The sequence below is a fragment of the Lynx rufus genome, unplaced genomic scaffold (assembly GCF_022079265.1).
Source record: "Lynx rufus isolate CCGP_SWC_20201006 ecotype Redwood Valley unplaced genomic scaffold, mLynRuf1.p SCAF_5, whole genome shotgun sequence".
Lineage (NCBI taxonomy): Eukaryota > Metazoa > Chordata > Mammalia > Carnivora > Felidae > Lynx > Lynx rufus.
The window spans coordinates 90,171,777-90,193,780 of record NW_025814867.1 but is presented as its reverse complement, the minus strand read 5'-3'; the positions used below and the strand labels follow the sequence as shown (position 1 = coordinate 90,193,780).

The window sequence follows — 22,004 nt, the reverse complement described above, 5'->3', positions numbered from 1 at the left end:
GTCAGGTAGGCAGCTGGATGTGTAAGTCTGACGTTTAGTGAAGAAGGACAAGTATGGAGATTTAGATTTGGGGGTCAGCTTATGTATAATTAAATCCATGGTGATAGATAAGAACCCCTTGGGGAGCATGCACATGAAACAGAGGACAATTAACTCTTCAGAAGTTTGACACTGATTTTGCATACAGAAAGAAATCAGATAAGGACAGGGTCCACAAGGGATATAATTAGGAGAGGGCTTCATTTTTGAGATGAGACACGAGCCATGTCCTGAAGAATTCATAAGATTTGGTTAAGGCAGAGAAGAGGGTGTTTCAGGTGTAGAGAGGAAAGGCAGAGTGAGTAAAGAATGACTTAGCACTGGGAGTACATTCACCCATTTGACCTGGTGTAGTGAATGGTGATTTAGGGATAGTTATGGGAAATGTCAGATAATTAGTGTGAGGCCAGATCCTGGATTTCCCTGAAAGTTCAGACTGAGGGATGTCACTTTGATGTAATAGGTTAAAAGAAGCTGTTATTGCAGGTTTGAGGGAAGTGACTTGGTAAAAAACAATGCTGAGGCAGTGAAATGGAAAGTCTTGAGAAAGAGATTAACTTATAATTGGGGCCTGAACTAATAAGATGTAAGTGCAAATGGAAAAGAAAAATGCCAACCACAGAGACACTTCAAAAGAAGAAATGGTCAAGCCTGATAAGATGGAATACCAGAGATGAAGAGATGGAATACCAAAGATGACTTAAACCTTGGAAATGGACACAAAGAGGTCTTTGGAAAGGGTTAGGCTAGGCACTATCTTGGGTATTTTACATGAGGTTGTGACTAGGCAGTCCAGTTGAGATGGGTAGAGATTTGGGAATCATTCACATAGAAGTTGAAACTGTGAGGGTAGAAATGCCCACTGAGTTTCTGAGATGCCCAGAATAGACCCTTACAGAATGTCCATAATTACTTAGATCACCTGGATAATGGTAAGATCATTAAATTGGGTTTTCAAAGGGTTTAACTGGAAAATGTGGTGGTGGTGATGGTTAAAATATATTTAAAATGATGTCTAACCTACTTTTGTTTTATGGAGAGAAACTGGAAACATTTTAATATTCTGTTTAATAGGCTCTTTTAGTACCCTTGGTCATTATTCTGAGTTTCAGTTGATATTATATAGTATAGTAGACACATGTCAGAATTATACACGATTGTTTGAATGCATATGAATTCTGGCAGATATCCTGGACTTGAAAGAACAGCTTTTTTCTGCAAATGGGTTTTCTTTCTGTATTCTCGTCAAAGTATAGTATCATGTAGTAAAATTTTAACACTCCTCCAATTCTGTTTTGAGTTCTAGATTTTGTATTGTTTCTTTGTACCTCATCTTATTCCACAAAGGATGTGAGGCAGTTTACAAAAAAATATAATAATTCAAGAGCACAGGAAAGAGAATCACATAAAGGTAGAGATAAAGATAGGAGAATAATAAACTGAAGTAACATTTCCTTCTGGAGATGCAAACTGCATAGTCCATTCATTCGTTGAAAAGGACTGCAAACATTGCCCTGAGCTTCCTCATGGCCAAAACAAAGGAGGAGGATGAATCATTTACAGGCTACAGTGTCCAGGGCATAAGAACATTGCTCTTCATGTTACAGAGACCTGATGTATGTAAAGAGGGACAGCATTTGGATAGCATTCTTCCAGCAGCCATAACAATGAGCTTATGATTTTTCTTAAAATATTCCTCAGTGTAAGCAAATGACATAATGCAAAAAGCAATTTTATGAGAGAGAGTTTATGAGTGAGATGAATCAGCAGTGGTCTAATCTGGCCTGATCTGACAATTTTGAAATGTGTAAAGGAATAAATAGATTACATGGCCTTCAGAACCACACCTAGAAAAGCCTATATGCACATTATTTTTGTAACCAAGATTTATAAAAGGATTGAATAGTAGATAAGTTTAATTCTAGCTCTTGACAAGAACCTGGGTTTTATGTATTTTCTATCATTGATTAGAGGACTTGTTTGTTGTTTTCTAGTTTATTGAGGTTTTCATGCTATATGACAGTACATTTAGACTGAATTATAAAATCCCTATAAAATTGGGGGTTTATACATTACCTGAGTATTTAAAATTCTCTTGTGACACCTCTTTTTCTAACTACCCATGAGCTTGCCAGATAAAATTTAGAGATTTGCAGTTATAGCATCATAGCATAGCCTGAAACTGACACTAGGCTGCCTGTCTGCCTTCTCGAAGCCCGGGCTATGGCCTCCTTTTTCTTGAATCCCCTTCCTTGCTGTTATTATTTTATTTCTCTCATGATCAGTCCCTTCATACATTGCCTGTAGAACTTACTTGACTTCTTTCTCATTTATATTTTTCGTATTTTAAATTTATTTTTAAATTTCTATATCCTTTCTCTGTAGTTAGATAGCTCACTGAGATAATTGATCTGGTCTGGCTTATAAATGATTCCTCATCTCTTAGCACTGTGGTTTTCAAATTGGTGTAGAAATTGAGGTGCTCTTTGCAGAATACCACTGAGAACCAAAACATAGTAGCTAATAAGTATGTAATTATATGCTAAATCAGATGGTACCTTGCACTGGATTCTAGTGCAGTAGGTAGAGAAAAACCATAGAGTTTGAGAAAAAAATTGGGAGAGTAACATTTTAAAATTAAATTCCTCCCCTCCCCCGCCCCCACCCTGTATTAGGAAAATGATGAACTTTACCACATTGTAGTGGCTGAATACTTGAGTTCAGCTGATGTAGCCCGTTCTGTGGAGCTTATGTTGGCACAGTGCCTTGCACATAAGATACTAGCTGCTAAATGAGGGATGGTTGTTTTGGGAGTATGGCAGTGTTCAAAGTGCCATAGAGTTAAGTCTTCATTTTGTCAAAATACTTGAGTTTGCCTTGTTGGTTAGTGGGTGGTTGAGGGGGTGCATAATCTAGTTTTGTGATTTCTTCTCATGGTCCAGTTGAATCCTTGAACAACACGGGTTTGAACTGCACAGGTCCATTTATAAACTAATTCTTTTGAATAAGTATAGTATAGTACTGTAAATGTATTTTCTCTTATGATTAAAAATTTTTTTAATGTTTAGTTTTGAGAGAGAGAGAGCACACATGAGCTAGGGAGGAGCAGAGAGAGAGGGAGACACAGAATCTGAAGCAGACTCCAGGCTCTGAGCTGTTATCACAGAGCCCAATGTGGGGCTCGAACCCATGAGCCATGAGATCACTACCTGAACCAAAGTTGGACGCTTAACCGACTGAGCCATTTAGGTGCCCCTCTCTTATGATTTTTTAAATAACATTTTCTTTTCCCTCGCTTATTGTATGAATACAGTCTATAATACATATGACATACAAAATATGTGTTAATTGTGTTACTGGCAAGGCTTTCAGTCAGTAGTAAGCTATTAGTAGTCAAAGTTTTGGGGAGTCAAAATTCATGCTGTTTTTTGACTGTGCAGGAAGTTGGCGTCCCTAACCCCAGCATTGTTCAAGGGTCTGATGGTACAATTCTATGTAAAACTTTAAGGAATTTATCTATCCCATAAGTTGAAGGAAACTTTCCTTAAATTGTCATAAATGTTTAATATATAAACCTATGTCAGAACTTAGGAAACAATAATAACTAAAGCAATAGTTAAGAACCATATGAAATTAAGTCGTGTCATGTGGGATCTTAAAATTTTGAGATTGGTTTTGGGGGTTTGAAAATCATAGTTGTACATTTTGAGGTCTCATTAAACATTGAGATACTCCTCTTATGAAAATGTAAACCACTTTGGGAGGTCAGTCATACTCTACTGTGAATTTTAGTGCAAGAAATAAAATTTCTTAGTTCTTTCACTGTGAATTCTTTTTAAGTCTGATAATGTCTGTGAGCTTTATAGGTTCTCTCTTTACCTGAGTCTTTACTTTCTCTGTATTTGTCCACAAACTACTATCTCTAGCCAGGAATGCTATTTTAGGCTTACCTGCCTTTTGTTTTTAGTTTCTTGCAGTGCTTTTCTTTCACTCTTTGGTGCTATTTTCTGATTATAAGAATAACAACTTCAACAATGACCCAGTTATTAAGTACCTGCAGTTTCCAGGCACTTTTCTTACGTTATCATTCAATTTTGCAACAGCTCTTTTGCATTGTCCAGGGCAGACACACAACTCACACTAGCTTAAGTAAAAAAAAAAGAAAAAAAAAAAAAAACGTTCTATGAAGGCTAGGTTGGCTTCTGAGTTAAATGGAGCCAGGGACTCATGTTGTTATCAGGAATATTTCTCTCATTTCTTCTCTCTCTCTCCTTTTGCAGATAGGTATTCTCCATGTATAGGAAAACACTTTACTGCCAGCTGTAGGCATACTTCATTTCAGGTGAGCCAGCCCTCTCCCTCCATGTTTCAGGGAAAGGACTTTATTAGTCTGGCTGTGTTGTGGCCCATTTCTGGAATAGCATTGTGGTCAGAGGGCTGAGGTACTTTTGGTTGGATCCTGGATACATGTCCACCCTTTGGATGAACAGCTTTACCAAAGTCATATAGAATAGGTAGTAGAGCTGGAGAGAATTCCCCAAAGGGAAGGAGAGAAGGGTTGTTGGACAGATAGCCATTGTAGTACTACCACTGCTTTTTTACAGATGAGGAAACTGAGACTTAGGGACTTAAGAAACTTAATCACAGTCAGAAAGCCAGTAAATGGTATATATGAACCATAGTCTTTTAGCTTCAGCATTCACATTATACTCTGGTAAAAGAATTGCCTCCCTTTACCTTTAACCTCTCTCTTTATAAGGTGCATGTGTAACTCTCCTAATTCTTTTTACTTTTTATGGAGAGAAAAATTAACTAAGGAAGAGAATTAAGTGAAACTTATCCTCCCCCCTCCTGTTTTTGGTTGAGAAATAATGAGGAATAGAGTATGTGTGAAGTCTAAAATTGATGAGCCATGGGGTGCCTGGGTGGCTCCATCAGTTAAGCGTTTGGCTCTTGATTTTGGCTCAGGTCATGATCTCGTAGTTCATAAGATCGAGCCTCACATTGAGCTCTGTGCTGATGGTGTGGAGCCTGCTTGGGATTCTCTCTCTTCTCTCTCTCTGCCCCATCCCTGTTAGTGCGTGCGCGCGCGCTCTCTCTCTCTCTCTCTCTCAAAATATATACATATATATATATATATATATATATATATAACAGCTTTTCAACCACATACATGTTAAGTAGGCTTTTATGAACTGGTTTTGGGACCTCATTTCTCTTACAATACAGTTTTTGTGGAAAAATGAGTTCTAGGTGCCGTAAAGTTTTGGGATACCACTGAGAGGTAAATGAGGGATTGCCTTTGACTGATTATCTTAAAAAGTCAAGATTTCATTCTTTCTGGTATGAAGGTGTTAGAGTTAGTGGGAGAGCATGAATCAAGGGATAGGTTAACTCTGCAGAAAAGAAAGTGAGGGACTTCATAGGCAGATTTTTCTTGCTGTTTATTTCATCCAAGGTTTGGATGGTGTAATCCTTTGCCCACTTAAAATTCTCTGATTCTCGTTTTGCTTACTGTTATAAGTTGCTATCACCTGGCATGCTGCATATTAATAAATATTTTCTTACATAATGGGTTTAAAATTAGTGACTAAATGGGTCTTTTTTTTTTTAATGTTTTTTTTAATGTTTATTTTTGAGACAGAGAGAGACAGAGCATGAACGGGGGAGGGTCAGAGAGAGAGGGAGACACAGAATCCGAAGCAGGCTCCAGGCTCTGAGCTGTCAGCACAAAGCCCAACACGGGGCTCGAACTGACAGACCGTGAGATCATGACCTGAACTGAAGTCGGACGCTCAACTGACTGAGCCACCCAGGCGCCCCTAAATAGGTCTTTAAAAAAAAAATTTTTTAATGTTTATTTATTTTTGAGAGACAGAGACAGAGGTGTAGAAAGAGAGAGGGAGATGCAGAATCCGAAGCAGGCTCCAAGCTCTGAGCTGTCAGCACAGACCCCAGTGTGGGGCTTGAACCCATGAGCCGAGATCATGACCTGAGCCGAAGTTGGATGCTCAATTGACTGAGCCACCCAGGTGCCCCTAAATGGGTCTTTTATTCATTAGATAATGTATTCATAATTTATCTCTTCACCAGTGGAGGATAATTGAAAGTTGGCCACATAAGAGACGCCTAAGTGAGAAAAGAAGTTCCTGGTAGAATGCTGCACATGGGAGACACTCAGTGTTACTGAGTTTTCTTTCTGGTTCTTTCTACTCGCCCAGTGATGGCACAGTCTTGCTTTCGCTTTATTTCCTATTAGGCATATTTGGTGATAATAAAATCTGTAAGTTATACTCACTTTCATAGTGTCCAACTTATTCTTATTTAAAAGTTTAAGTGCTTTATTTTAGGGAATGGAATTCAGCATGAAAGGTTCTGTTTCAAAGATAATAATTTTCTTGGGATGCCTGGCTGGATCAGTTGGTGGAGCATGCGAGTCAAGATCCTGGAGCTATGAATTTCACCCCCATGTTGGGTGTAGAAATTACTTTATTTTATTTATTTATTTTTGAGATTACTTTAAAAACATATATATATGTATATGTATATATATATATGTATATGTATGTATAAAGTTTAAAAAATAATAATCTTCTTACACTTAGCAATTTTAACAGATGGCATGTCCTTCTGGAGAACTTTTCTTCACCCATGAAAGCTATTCACAGGGCAAATGAGGCTACAAAGGATTGACAGATTTTCTATGTGTAATGGTACAATGGTACGTACCATTGTAGGGAATACAAATGTTAATTATTACTGGCTCAATTTATTAATAGTTTGCTATATACATTGTCATTTAGCATGCTACAAAATGCAGTTTTATTTTCTTGTTTTGTATGTTGTTGTTTTAAGTGCATTTACAGCACCTTATTGCAAGTGCCTGGCAGGCGGAGATTTGGTCTTTGAAATCAGAGTCTGTAGAGTAGAATGCTAGACATATGCATGAGAGGTGCTTTGTATTTGCTGTGGGGAAGACCATTGCTTTCACTCATTGTTTACTTTGGTACATCAGGCCACAGTTGTCCTAATAATGTCAGTGTTTCATTGGTGATGTGTAAAATTTCTTTGACAGTTCATAAATAAAATCAGATACTAGAAGATGCTTAATGTTTAAAACTGCTTATTTTATTGGATTTTAGAAATCACTTGAGGTATGGCCTGCTTGGATACATGACAGAATTAGCTTTTTAATGAAGTGATTGAAAGGGGTAAATACGCCTTATCTGCAGTTTCAACTTTTCTGTCAGCCTTACCTGTTTAAGACACACTTGATCCTAGAAGGCGCTAAAGAAGTTCCTACTGTTGGGGGGAGGAACCAAAGATGTAATGAGCATGGATAAATTCCTTGGCCAGAAGAAAGACAGTAGCTCTAAAGACCAAACCCCATTGGTACCAAAGCCCAGAAATAGAAGGAAAGTAAAAAAGAAATTAGAGCAAAGTAGGAAGAAAACAATGGCAATTTAAAAATTGTGCTCAGGGTGTTGACAGGAAAAATTTTGGGGTGTGTGTGTGTGTGTGTATTAGTAATGTTCATGATAAAAGGAGAGTAGACCTATCTAACAGATATGTATAGCTATCTGTAGATGAGTAATTCTGCATGGTATCTGAGAACATCTCTGTCTTTAGGGGAATGTTGAAAATTCACTGACCTGAACCCTAGAGCCTTCTTGGAACACTGGAAGAGGAGGTGAAGTTGTACTCTGTTCTGTAAAATTTACTCAAATATTTATTGAGCTTCTGCTTTATGTAGATACTTTGTGTAGACACGCCTGGGCTGTACAACTATATGTGCACAATATGTTGAACAAATTAGTGTGTAAATGAGTGAATGAGTGATGTCGTCTTTGCACTCATATATTCACTAATTTATTGAGCACTTATTGTATCCTAGACACCAAATATTCTAGTTGTTAAGAATACAGTAGTGAACCCTACAGAAATTATCTCTGCTCTTACGGAGCGTAGATATTAGTGAAAGAGACATTACAACAAATAAACATATGAATATCTAATTACAAACTGGGCTAGTTACATGAAGAAAAATAACAGCTGCTATGATACAATCATAGGGGTGGGATCCATTTAGATTGTGTGCTCTGGGAGGGTCTTTAAGTCCAAGAATGATGAATAGGATCAACCATGTCAGAATTGGAGCCATTATAGAGACGGGGTTGGGTTGGGAGCATTGCAAGTAGGGAAGACAGAATTCATGAAGTTTCTCAGGTTGGAAGTTGGAGGACCCGGAGTAGGTTGGTATCCCTTGGATCTGAAATGACCCTAGTGTGGCTGGAATGCAGAGAGGGAGGAGTGGAGTTGCACAGGAAGTAGAGAAGTTGGCAGGGCTTCCTGAATATCCTTGTAATACAAGTTCCCAAATCCTTAAGATTCATTACTTTTAATTAGCGGGGAAAATAGAGATTGATTTGTAGCTTGAAAACATGAAAAAAAAGTTGGTGAGTTGGCACATAATTGGCTCATCTGTAACAGAGGGAAGTTAGTGTTGCATTGGGAAAGAATGTAGGCTTTGGAGTTAGAACTAAGTTCGTCCCTGCTGTGCTTCTTAATGGTTGTTGTGGCCCTGGGTAAGCTACTAAACATCTCTGAGCCTCTGTTTCATCATCTGTAAAATGGAGATAGTGATGTCCCTTTACTGTGAGAATGAAATTAAATCAAATACATATATAAAGCACTTAGCAAAGGGCCTGGTTCAGACTAAATGGTCAGTAAACTATATCTGCTGCTGTTACTACTAATCTTCTTTCTCCTCAAGGCAGAAAGGCAACAGCCAGATTGTTTGTAAAATGTGAGCCAAATGAACCTAATGGACATACTAAAGCTTGCACAAACTGACATGCCTGTAGTCATTTTAGACTATATCATATGAGGAGTTATCCGTGAAAGTGTAGGAGTCTTTGAATTTGTCCCCATGGTAGTTGAAAAAGCCAGAAAAAATCTTTTGATAACAGAAGATTTGTATGTACTGTTGGAAAACTGGCTTTGCATTTCAAAGAAAAACAATAACATAAGAGTAAATTCACTATGAAAAGCCATAATATTATAGAGCACTTAGTAGCCTTTTCAGAGAATATCCTATAATTATAGTAAAATAAAGGCTTGGGAAGAAGGACTCTCTGAAAATGCTGACATAAAATCTTAAAAACAGAGGCTTTCTTTTATTTTACAAGTAATTCTCTAGTTAGCACAAGCAAGAGAAACCGTTTGGGATAAACTGTCATGTATATGTCTGTGGTTCACTTTATTATTAATATAGAAATACAGTAAAATTTTACCATAACACAAAAAAATGAAGTCCTATTTTTGGAGGATAATGAAACAATTCCTAGTTAGCTACTTGGGTGTTCTGAGTATGGGGAAGCCAATCATCATTGTGTTTTTATCCCAATTCAGGTTACTGGGGCATTTATTTGAATGCTAGTGACATGTCAAAGAATTTTTATAATGATAGTGAAGATTTTTTGGGAAGAGAAAATTGCTTGGGAAAAACATACTTTGTCCTTTGATTTCGTTATTTCATAGAAAAATGCAATGTGTATGGCTAAACTTTTTTGACTGATCTATAAGAAGAGATAATTTTAGTTTTTGAACATTATATAAAAATAAGAAACTAAAAACTTTTTTTTTTTTTTTTAATTTTTTTTTCAACGTTTATTTATTTTTGGGACAGAGAGAGACAGAGCATGAATGGGGGAGGGGCAGAGAGAGAGGGAGACATAGGACCGGAAACAGGCTCCAGGCTCTGAGCCATCAGCCCAGAGCCCGACGCAGGGCTCGAACTCACGGACCGCGAGATCGTGACCTGGCTGAAGTCGGACGCTTAACCGACTGCGCCACCCAGGCGCCCACTAAAAACTTCTTTGAAGCAATGTGCATTCCAATATTTTCTGTTATGTGCTATTTCAATTTTAAAGAAAATATGTAGTTTACTACACTAACTTTATGACCTTTTAACAGTAACAGTTGCAGTTTGAAAAACAGTGCATCAAATGATGGTGTTAAGTGAACCTCAGAAGGGAATTCCAGGTTATTCCAGTAGTAGAAGATGAGCACAATTTTTCCAGTGGTATATCCCATGCCATTAATCATAGATGATTAATAGGTGCCAACTCCACATCATTTGGCTGCATGGGATGGTCTTTTAAGAGACGGTGGAGGGGAGGGAGGGAGGAAACTGTATATGCGTGAACTCTCACTGAAGGATACTTAAGAATTTAATAATAATATGAGTTGGGGCACCTGGCTGGTGTGGTTGGTGGAACATGTGGCTCTTGATCTTTGGAGCGTAAGTTCAAGCCCCCGTGTTGTTTGGGTATGGAGATTACTTAAAAAAAAAAATCTTAAAACAATAACATGAATTGCTTGAGGGATAGAGAACTGGATATCTTTGGGTGGAGGTAGTGATAAAACACTTTAAATACCGTATTTCATTTTCAGTTTTTAAAAATTTGAGTTACTTGAACATATTTATTCTATAAATATAAATTTAAAATAAATTCTGCTTCTACATTATTAGAGAAAAAAGAGGGTAGGAGGACTCCCATATGGATCAGGGTTTGGCAGTAAAGATTACCGTGATAGATTAACAGTGTTTTTCGCAGGAGTGGGAGGGAGGTACAGCCTTTATGCTCTGTTTGCTGCCCCTGATCTAGATGAGTTACACTGAACTGTACTATTAAAGAATGTTAAATTGACTCACTAAGAAGGGTTAATTTGTATCCCATTCTCTGCTTATTGTAGGGGGTCGTACACTTTAGAAATTTTTGTTTTCAGTAGAACATGGCTAATTTGAACATTTCAGTGCTTAAAGTAGACATTTTAAAAAAATTTAACTTAGAAATAATTTCAAACTTACAGAAAAGTTGTATAAATAAGAATAATACAAATAATACCTATTTTCAGATTTACCTTTTGTTAACATTTTAGTCCATTTACTTTATTGTTTTTATCTGCCTACCTATTTATCTGACTTATCTTTGTCTAAGTCATTTGAGATAAACTTAAAATACCATGTCCCTTTATTCCTAACTTCTAAGTGTATTTTCTAAGATTAGGGATACACTTCTATTTAACTACGGTACAGTTATCAGCCCTAGTATCAGAGATACCACACTTTACTGCCTGCCTTCCATTTTTATCAGTTGACCCGGCATGTCCTTTATAGCATTCCTTCCCCCAACCCCCTTTCCCCACTCCTGCCCTGGCACAGGATCCAGATTAGGGTTAGGTATTGCATTTAGTTGTGTCTCTTTAGCTTTTGATCAGAAACATTTACATAGTCTTTGTCTTTTTTATAACATTGAAATTTTTAAAGACTATAGCCCCCCCCTTTTAAATAGAATCTTGATATTCTTTCATGATTAGATTCAGATTATGCGTTTTGGCTAGAATACTACATACTACATATATATATATATATATATATATATATACACACACACACACATATATATATATATACATATATATATACACACACACATATGTATATACATATATATGTATATATATATATATCATATACATACATTACATATACACATTTAATACTACGTAGCTGATATGTCTTTCTGAGGATATCACACCTAAAGGCACAGGAGGTCCATCTGCCCATCATTAGTAATGTTGGAATACTCAGTCAAGATATTGTCTAGTGTCTGCTGTATAATAAATATTTTCCCCTTGCAACAAATAAGCAATCAATGGGAAGACATTTTAAAACCATGCAAAATTTCCTACTCCTCACCAAAATTTCCCCCTAGATTCAGCATTCATTGATTATCCTTCCTTGCCCTACTGTGTTGGTGCAAAATGCTGATTTTTCCAGTTCTAGCACTACCTCCACATTTACTGGTTGGTGCTCAGCATTCTGCTGTAAGCAAGAGTTCTCCTTTCTACCCTATTTATTTTATTTGTTGTTGTTATAAACTCATAAATTACTCTTATTTACCCCATGGTTCATAATTCATTATGATGTGAAGTAGAACATTTGATTGTGGAGTCACTGGATGACTTCAGAAGCTCAGTGACCACCCTGAAATTGTGTGCCAAGTTTTGTGTTGTTTGCACATCTGAGGAGAGTGTCCATAACTTTAATCGGAATCTCTAGAGTTCTTGATTCGAACAGTATTAGGTTCCACTAGGTTGAATAGTTAAACCTTAAGCTATCTGTAACCCTTGCATATTTGTATATTCTTTCCCCGGCTTTCTACCCCCAATGTTAAATGACTGAAGTGCTAGAATTATAGTGTGTGTCCATCTTTAGGTACATTACTTTTTTTTTGGTTTACTGTTTTTAACTGCAACTGGAAGTAGAATTATATTTTGGTTTCTTTAATTTTTTTTGCTAGAATATATAATAAATGTTAATATCTTCATTGCCACTGTAGCAGCAGTTTACGGTGTATAGAACCAGTCTTTTGAAGCAACGAATTACTTTGATTTAATTTGAAATTTTAAAACCAATGTTTTTTACACTGTAGTTTTATTAGCTCCCTGGGAGTGAGCTACATGATGTTGTGCACTGAAAATTACCCAAATGTTCTGGCCTTCTCTTTCCTGGATGAGCTTCAGAAGGAGTTCATTACTACTTATAACATGATGAAGACAAATACTGCTGTCAGACCATACTGTTTCATTGAATTTGGTAAGGGCCTGATTTTTTTCCTTTTCATTGTCCTGTCTCCATCCAGTCATAAGCTATTTTTCATATAATACTGGGGGCCAGGGGAAAAACTCAGAAAATTCTGCTACCTTGCTTTTGATAGAATAATTTGACAGAGGGTCTATAAATTATGGCAACTTCTTCATGTAGGTGCCTATTAGAAAAAATTGTGTCTGAGCTGTGGAGAGGATTGTGATTATTGACACATAGAATTAATCCCAGAGGACAATTTTTCAATGAGAAATTTATAAGCCAGAGATTCAGAGTTCTGTGTTTATGTGATAATCTTTTATAGTCTGCTTAATGTAGAATGGAGGTTGGCAAACATTTGCTGGAAAGTACCAGAGAGTACATATTTTAAGCTTTAAAGACCATATGGTCTCTGTCACAACTACTCAGCCCTGCCATTGTAGCTTGAAAGCAGCCATAGGCAATACATAAATGAATGAGTATATATTCCAATAAAACTTTATTTACATAAACAGCGGGCTTGATTTGGCCCATGGGCATTAGTTTACTTGACTCCTGGTGTAGGAGGAAAAGAAGTAAAACCAAGTTGTAAATATGAAAGTAAAATTGGAAGATATTTCGAAAATGTCTTTTATTAAATTTATTTCTTCAAAACATACATTCTAATGGTGTAAGCAGTAAATAAGAAAACAGGTTTGTAAGAACATGCAATTTACAGAGTATGTTCTTATGTAATTACAATTGGTAAATACTGATAAACTTTATATTTTATGAGATATGAAACCCTATAGAAATTAAGACTGATCTAAAATTAAAGAAAGCTGTTTTTGTTTTTTTTGTAAAAATTTAAAATAATTCTGTGAAGTGGATATAATAGTAGAAATGGTCTCACAGTCATTATTTTAAATTATTATTTTATTTATAATTATTAATTTCTAGAGTGAAAAATGGATGACCCCATGATATATTAACCATTAAACACAAATAATATTAGAATATTCCATGACAAACTGAATAGTTTTGGATAACAAATTAAACTGTTTATCTGCAGAATTTACTCCATTAACATCACACTCTCACACACTTTATTTAATAAACAAATGACTGCAAGGAAATTTATTTTTTATTTTACATAGATAACTTCATTCAGAGGACCAAGCAGCGATATAATAATCCCAGGTCTCTTTCAACAAAGATAAATCTGTCTGACATGCAGATGGAAATCAAGCTGAGGCCCCCTTATCAAATATCCATGTGTGAACTGGGGTCAGCCAATGGAGTCACATCTGCATTTTCTGTTGACTATAAAGGTGCTGGTAAGATTTCTTCTGGTGAGTTATGGATCTCAATTATTTCATTAAAAAAACAAACTTTAATAAGAACTGAATAACTCTTGAAAATGAATTACTTTTTTCCTAATATTTTAAAGCAAGTACCTGAGAGAATATAGACATTTAAAGTAATTCTTTTTCCCAGTGTTTTATACAGTAATCCACCAGATATGTGACTAATCAGGAAAATACTTTTAAATAGCAATCTCAGATGAACTCTAAAGTTTTTCTAGAGATGAATAATTGTAATATGTTAATGTACATGTAAAGTGCTTTGCATTATGTCAAACTGAGTACATTCAAGGCCAGATTTCTTGACTACCACAGAAAATGGGATCATCTACTTGAACCTCCTCTTCCAAATAAGAAATACCATCCTTAACAGTTGTGACAGATTGAAAACTTCTGCTTAAAAATGGAAACCTCATTGTTGTATAAGGCAGCTTGTGCCATTGTTGAATTTCTTGTTTAAAAAATTCTTCATTATATTTTGAGCTAAAGTCTGTTCCCTGTAATATTGACCTGTTTGTCTAAGTTCTGTTACTTTTCCTTGCTTTTTGGCTATACCAGAAAAGCACTTCAGAACTTTGAAATCAGCAACTCTGTCTCCTTTCTATCCTATTAGTAAGATCAACTCATATATAATCAGTTTCTTTAGCCTTTTGGCCTGTGACATTTTAAAACCTCCCCAACCTGGAAGTTTCCTCTGCATGTGCTTTAGTTTGTTAGTATTCTTCAAATGTGGCATTCAGAAATGAACACAACATTTCTTGGGCTGATTAATACAAATTATGGGAGAAAGAGGGATGCACATTTCCCTAAAATAATCCACTCAGGAAACAGACCAGAAAACAGACCAGTACTAATAACAAGCCCCAGGAGAGAGGAGGTGGATCAATATTCAGAGTTGTTACAATTCAGGGTTCTCTAAAATGCCCAATTTCCAACAAAAAGTTATAAGACATGCAGAGGAAGAGGAAAGTATAATCCATATACTAGGGGAAAAAAGCAGGCAATAGAAACTGCCTGTGAGACTAATCAGATGTCAGATTTAACAAAGACTTCGAAGTAGGCATTTTAACTATGTTCAAAGAACTAAAGGAAATTGTGACTAAAGAAGTAAGGAAGGTATAACAATGATGTTATATCAAATAGACAATATCAATAAAGAGATAGAAATTAAAAAAATTTTTTAATGTTTATTTATTTTTGAGAGAGACAGAGTTTAAGCGGGAGAGGGACAGAGAGAGAGAGGGAAACACAGAATCGGAAACAGGCTCCAGGCTCTGAGCTGTCAGCACAGAGCCTGATGCGGGACTGGAACTCACAGACTGTGAGATCATGACCTGAGCCAAAGTTGGATGCCCAACTGTCTGAACCACCCAGGTGCCCCAAGAGATAGAAATTTTAAAGAAAAAGAACCAGGGGGAATTTCTGGAATTGAACAATACACCTGAAATAAAAAATTTACTAGTGGGGCTCAAGAGTAGATTTGAACTGGCAGAAGAAAGAATTAGCAGACTTGAAGATAGATCAATAGAGATTATTTAATCTAAAGAAAAGAGAAAAAAGAATGAAGAAAAATGAACCTCAGGAAAATATGGGGCACTTAAGCACACCAACATATGCATGATGGGAGAACCAGAAGGAGAGGAGAGAAATAAAGAAGCAGAAACAGTATTTGAAGAAATAATAGCTAAAAAGTTTCCAAATTTACTCAAAAACGTGCTCCTCCAGGAAGTTCAATGAGTTCCAGATAACCATGCAAGAAATCCACAAATAGATGAATCATATTAAAAATGCTGAAAGACCAGAGCACCTGGGTGGCTCAGTTCGTTAAGCATCTGACTCGATTTCAGCTTGGGTCATGATCTCATGGTTGTAAGATTGAAACCCACCTCCACACTCAGCACACAGCCTGCTTAAGATTCTCTCTCTCCCTTCCTCTGCTCCTCTTCTCTGCTTATCCTCTCTCTCTCTCTCAAAAACAAAATGCTGGAAGACCAAGACAATGAGAAAATCTTGAAAGCAGCAAGAGAAAAACAATTTGTCACTTATAAGGAACCCCAATGAGATTAACAGCTGACTTCTTAACAGAAACAGTGGAGATCAGAAAGTCACAGGACAGCATGTTCAAAATGCTCAAAGGAACAAAAAAACTATCAGTCAAGAATCCTATGTACGACAAAGCTATCTTTTTGTTGTTGCTGTTTATTGTTTTTGAGAGAGAGTGCACGTGTGCGAGTAAGGGATAGGCAGAGAAAGAGGGAGAGCGAGAATCCCAAGCAAGTTCCATGCTTTTAGCACAGAACCTGACACAGGGCTCAATCTTACGAACTGTGAAATCATGACCTGAGCTGAGATCGAGAGTTGGACATTCAACCGACTGAGCCACCCAGGCACCCCAGCCAGCAAAGCTATCTTTCAAAAGTAAGGTGAAATAAAGACATTTGCAGATAAGCAGAAGCTGAGAGAATTTTTGCTGGCATACTCAAAAGAAATACTAAAGGAAGTTCTTCAGGCTGAAAGCAGGTGATCTAGACAATAATTTGAATCCACACCAAAAAAAAAATCAAAGAGCAATAGTGAAGGTAATTATAAAAGACAGTTATTTTTCTTTTCTCTTTTGTTCACTGGTGTAAAAGGCAATCGTTTAAAACTGTATATAATGTATTATTGAGCCTGTAACATATAGAAATGAAATATATATTTTGCATAACAGCACAGAGGAGGTGGATGGGAGCAAAGGTGCATTAGGCTAAGGAAATGACTCCAGATGGTAATTTGAATACACAGGAACAAATGAAGAAAGCCATAAGTGATAATAATTCATATTAATAAAACTTACAAAAATATAATTGCTGTCCTTAGCTTCTTTGAAAGACATAAAATTATGTAATGTTATGACTATAACAGTGTATTTTGGTGTTTGTAATGTTTATAATATATATATCACAATACCACAGAAAGGGAAGAAAGAGGATAGAGCTATATAAGAGTAATGTTTCAATAGCTCATTGGAATTAAGTTAGTATAAATATTAAGCTGTATCTGATAAGATGTATGTGATAAGTACTAAAGTAGCCACTAAGCAAATCACTCAAAAAATAGTGAAAATCATTAAAAATATTAAAGTAATGCAGTATTCACTTAATGCAAGGTTAGCAGTAAAGGAGAAATAGAACAAAGGACATGTGACATATAGAAGTAAGTAAAATGGCAGATGTAAATCCTCTATGTCAATAATAACTAATGTGATTGAATTTAAAAGTGTCTCTGAATGAAACATTCCAATCAAAAGTTAGATATAAAAGTAGATTAGAAAAATAAAAAGAGATTGAAAGTAAAAGGAATAAAAAAGATACATAATGCAAGTAGCAACCAATTGATGGAATGGCTTTTTGATAGTAGACAAAATAGACTTTAAGGCAAAAATTGCTACTGGAGATACAGAAGGACATTTTATGATGATAAAAGATTAAGGTATAACAATTATAAATATATGTGCATTTAACAACAGAGCTCCCAAATACGTGGCGCAAAACCTGCCAGAAATGAAGGGAGAAACAGACAGTTAAACATAGTTGCAGGCTTAATATCCAACTTCCAATAATGGATGGAACTAGGCAGAAGATAAGGAAATAGAAGATTTGAACAACGCCATAAACCAACTGGGTCTAACAACTACAGAACACTCCATTCAACATTAGAAAATACATTTTTTTATATGGTTATTTTTGAGAGAGAGCATGTGTGTGGGGGGGAGAAAGCAAATCCCAAGCAGGCTCTGCACTGTCAGCACAGAGCCCAATGCGGGGCTCAGTCTCACAAAACTGAGATCATAACCTGAGCCGAAATCAAGAATTGGATGCTTAACTGAGTCACCCAGGCACCCCTAAAAAATACATTCTTAATTGCACGTGGAACATTCTCCTCTGAGATAGACTTTATGCTGAGCCAATTGAAAAAAAAAAACCTTCATAAATTTAACAGGTCAAAGATAATACAGAGCAAGTTCTATAACTACAGTGGAATGAAATTAGAAATTAATAGCAAAAAAGAATTTTGGAAACTCATAAGTATATGGAAATTAAACAATATATTCCTAAATAATGAATGGATTAAAGAAGAAATCGAAAGGGGTATTTATACTTGGAGATGAATGAAGGTGAAGACACAATATAATAAATTCTGAGATGTTGCTATAAGTTGTACTTAGAGGAAATTTTATAACTATCAATACCTGTATTTTTTAAAAAGGAAGATCTCAAGTGAATACTGTAACCATCTGCCTAAAGATACTGGAAAAAAGAAAAGCAAATTAAACCTAGAATAAGGAGGAGGAAGGAAATAATAAAGATTGGAGCAAAAATGAAAATGAAAATAGGATAGGAAAAATCAATAAAACCAAAAACTGGTACTTTGAAATGATTAACAAAACAAACTTTTAGCTAGATTGACCAAAAAAAAAAAAAAAAAAAAGAAAGAAAAAAGAAATTACTGGAACCAGAAATGAAAAAGGACATTTCTTTTGATCTTATAAAGGATTTTAAAGGAACACTGTGAACAGCTGTATGCCAATGAATTAGACAACTTTGATGAAATGGACATATTTCTAGAGATACACTACTGAAACTGACTCAAGAAGAAATAAATAATCTGAATGGACTTAATAAGAATAGGGATTAAATTAGTAATAAATTACTGACAAAACCCTAGGCTGAAATGGCTTCACTGGAGCTTTTTACCAAACAGTTTAAGAATTAACCAATTCTTTACAAATTCTTCCAAAAAAATAGAAGAGTGGGAACACTTTTCAACCCATCTGTGAGGCCAATATTATCCTAATCCCAAACCAGATAAAGATATCACAAGAAAAGAAAACTACAGACTAATATCTCTTATGAATATGGACAGCAGTCCTCAACAAATGCTAGCAAACCAAATCCATCAACATACAAAAATGACTATGTACCATGACCAAGTGGGATTAATCCAGCAATGAAAGGTTGGTTTGACATAAAAAATCAGTTAATGTAATACACAACAGTAATAAAACCAAAAGCACATGATCATCTCAGTAGATCAAGAAAAAGCATTTGACAAAATCCAACAGACTTTCATTATTAAAAATACTCAACAAACTAGGAATAGAAAGAAACTTCTTCAACCAGATAAAAGGCATCTACAAAAAACCCACAGCTAGACTCATACTTAATGGTGAAAAACTGATGCTTTCTTCTAAGATCAGGAACAAGATAAGGATGTCTGCTCTTACTACTTCTATTCCACATGGTACTGGAGGTTCTAGACAGGGCAGTTAAGGAAGGAAAAGGAAGAAAAAAGCATCTGATTGCAAAGGAAGGACTAAAATAACTCTTCATATATGACATGATCTTGAGTATAAAGAGTCCTAAAGAAGCCACTGAAACTATTAAAACCAGCGGTTTTAGCACGGTTGCAGGACACAAGATCAGTATATAAAAGTTGACTGTATTCTGTATGCTACTAATGAACAATCTGAAAATGAAATTAAGAAAATCCGAGCAATTACTGGATGAGACAAGACAGATTATACTTTCTATTGTTTGCAATTTAAAAGAAAGAAAATCCCTTACAATAAAACTACAAAACATAGAAATTAAAGAAAATCTAAGTTCATGGAAAGAGGTCCCATGTTCATAGAGTAGAAGACAGTATTGTTAAAAATGGCTGTACGTCTCCAGTTGATTTATAGATTCAGTGAAATCCCTATGAAATAGCTATCTTTTTGGCAGAAATTGACAAGCGGATCCTAAAATTCACTTGGAAATACAAGGGACCAAAAATAGTCAAAATAATCTTTTTTTTTTTTTTTTCAACGTTTATTTATTTTTGGGACAGAGAGAGACAGAGCATGAACGGGGGAGGGGCAGAGAGAGAGGGAGACACAGAATCGGAAACAGGCTCCAGGCTCCGAGCCATCAGCCCAGAGCCTGACGCGTGGCTCGAACTCCCAGACCGCGAGATCGTGACCTGGCTGAAGTCGGACGCTTAACCGACTGCGCCACCCAGGCGCCCCCAAAATAATCTTGAAAAAGAACAAAATTGGAAGATTCACACTTCCAAACATACTACCAAGCTAGGTAATCAAAACTATGTAGTTCTGGTTTAAGGACAACAAAATAGAATTGAGAGTACAGAAATAAACCCTTAGTTTATGGTCAATTAATTTTTAACAAGGATGCCAGGACAATGGTGAAAGAATAAACTTTACAATTGATGCTGGGACAAGTGGATGTCCACATATAAAGGAATGAAGTTGGACCCCTGCCTCACAAAATATATAAAAACTAACTTAAAAATGGAACAAAGACCTCAATTTAACAGTAAAAACTATAAACCTCTTAGAAGAAAACATAGATGTAAATTTTTGTGACTTGGTATTAGGCAGTGTTTTTTTTTTTTATATTTGACACCAAAAGTGCCATGAAAAAAGAATAAGTAATTAAGGTGGACTTCATCAAAGTTAAAAATTGTATTCTTCAAAAAGACACTGTCAATAAATTGAAAAGACATTTCACAGACAAATCATATATATATCTTCTAAAGGATTTGTGTCCAGAATATGTAAATCACACAACAATAAAAAGATAACAGTCCAATTTTAAAATGAGAAAAGGATTTGAATAGATATTTCTACAAAGAAAATGTGCAACTGGCTAATTAATACATGAAAAGATGGTCAACATTATTAGTCATAGTGAAATACAAAGCAAAATGATAGGAGGTACCTCCTCACGCCCACTAGATGGCTATAATTTAAAAAAAAACTAACAGGTTTTACCAAGGATGTAGAGAAATTGGAACCATCCTATATTGCTGGTAGGATTGTGAAATGATGAGCTGCTTTGGAAAATAGTTTGGAAGTTCCTCAAAAAGGTAAACATAGAGTTACCGCATGACCTCGCAGTTCTACTCTGAGGTACATACCCCAGAGAGTTGAAAATGTAAGTCTAAATAAAAACGAGTACATGCATATTTATAGCACTATTATTCATAGCAACCAAAAAGTTGAAATATCCAAACATCCATCAGCTGATGAATGAATAAACAAAATATGACATAAGCATGCAACAGAATATTATGGAGGAAAAAAGGAATGAAGTATTGATGCATGGGACAACATGGGTGAACCTTAAAAACATTATGTTAAGTGAAATAAGCCAGGTACGAAAGGCCACATATTTATAGTTTTATTTATACAAAATGTCCAGAATAGGCAAATCTATAGAGACAGAAAGTAGCTTAGTGGTTGACAGGAGTTGGGAGGGGTACAGGGAAATAGGCAGTGACTACTAATGGTTATGAGATTTCTTTTTGGAGTGATGAAAATTATGGAATTAGATAATGATTGCACGATTCTGTAAATGTACTAAAAACTTGTGAATTATATATACCACTAAAGGGCAAATTTTATTGTATTCAGATAATATTTCAATTTTTAAAATCAATAGTTAATGAGAGTTACTACTTTGAAGACTTCTACTTACAGTAGTGATGCAGTAGGTAATTCAGACCAATAGTTTCACAAAATACATGTAGGAAAGCTGAGTGGAATGTATATATTCTATATAATATGTAGGTCTAATATGATACAGAATTTAATTTAAAATATAATCTTCCTGAAGTCTTTGGAGATCCAACAAGATTACTAAGAATTACTGGTGGAGGTCTAAAGAGATGAACTTAATGTTTGGAGCTACTTTTACCAATTCTAGAGGGAACAGCTGATAGCCACCCAAGACTAGGGAGACAGGGATTAGAAAGCAGGGCCCACCAAGCTGATGAACCTTATGAGCAACCTCCAGCTTTTGGTGTGGACCTTGGATGTCAGTGCTCTAGGAATGTGAGTAGACAGGAAGATGAAGTAGACAGGCTTTTTGTCAGGACTGCAGCTTAGTCTTGAATCATACTGGTCTTTAAAATTGGATTTAGCAGAT

At 35.8% G+C, this 22,004-nt stretch overlaps 1 protein-coding gene across 3 annotated transcripts in view; it reads left to right on the top strand.

The window, feature by feature from the left end:
- SEC22A (SEC22 homolog A, vesicle trafficking protein) overlaps positions 1-22,004 on the top strand; it is a 77,948-nt gene that overhangs the window by 7,083 nt on the left and 48,861 nt on the right. For 2 of the 3 annotated variants that reach the window (XM_047099232.1, XM_047099233.1), the window contains exons 3-4: positions 12,540-12,703; positions 13,828-14,022. In XM_047099232.1, the coding sequence (XP_046955188.1) occupies positions 12,540-12,703; positions 13,828-14,022 (359 nt within the window). The remainder of the gene's footprint in view (positions 1-12,539; positions 12,704-13,827; positions 14,023-22,004) is intronic. The other variant, XM_047099234.1, reaches the window with a different exon arrangement.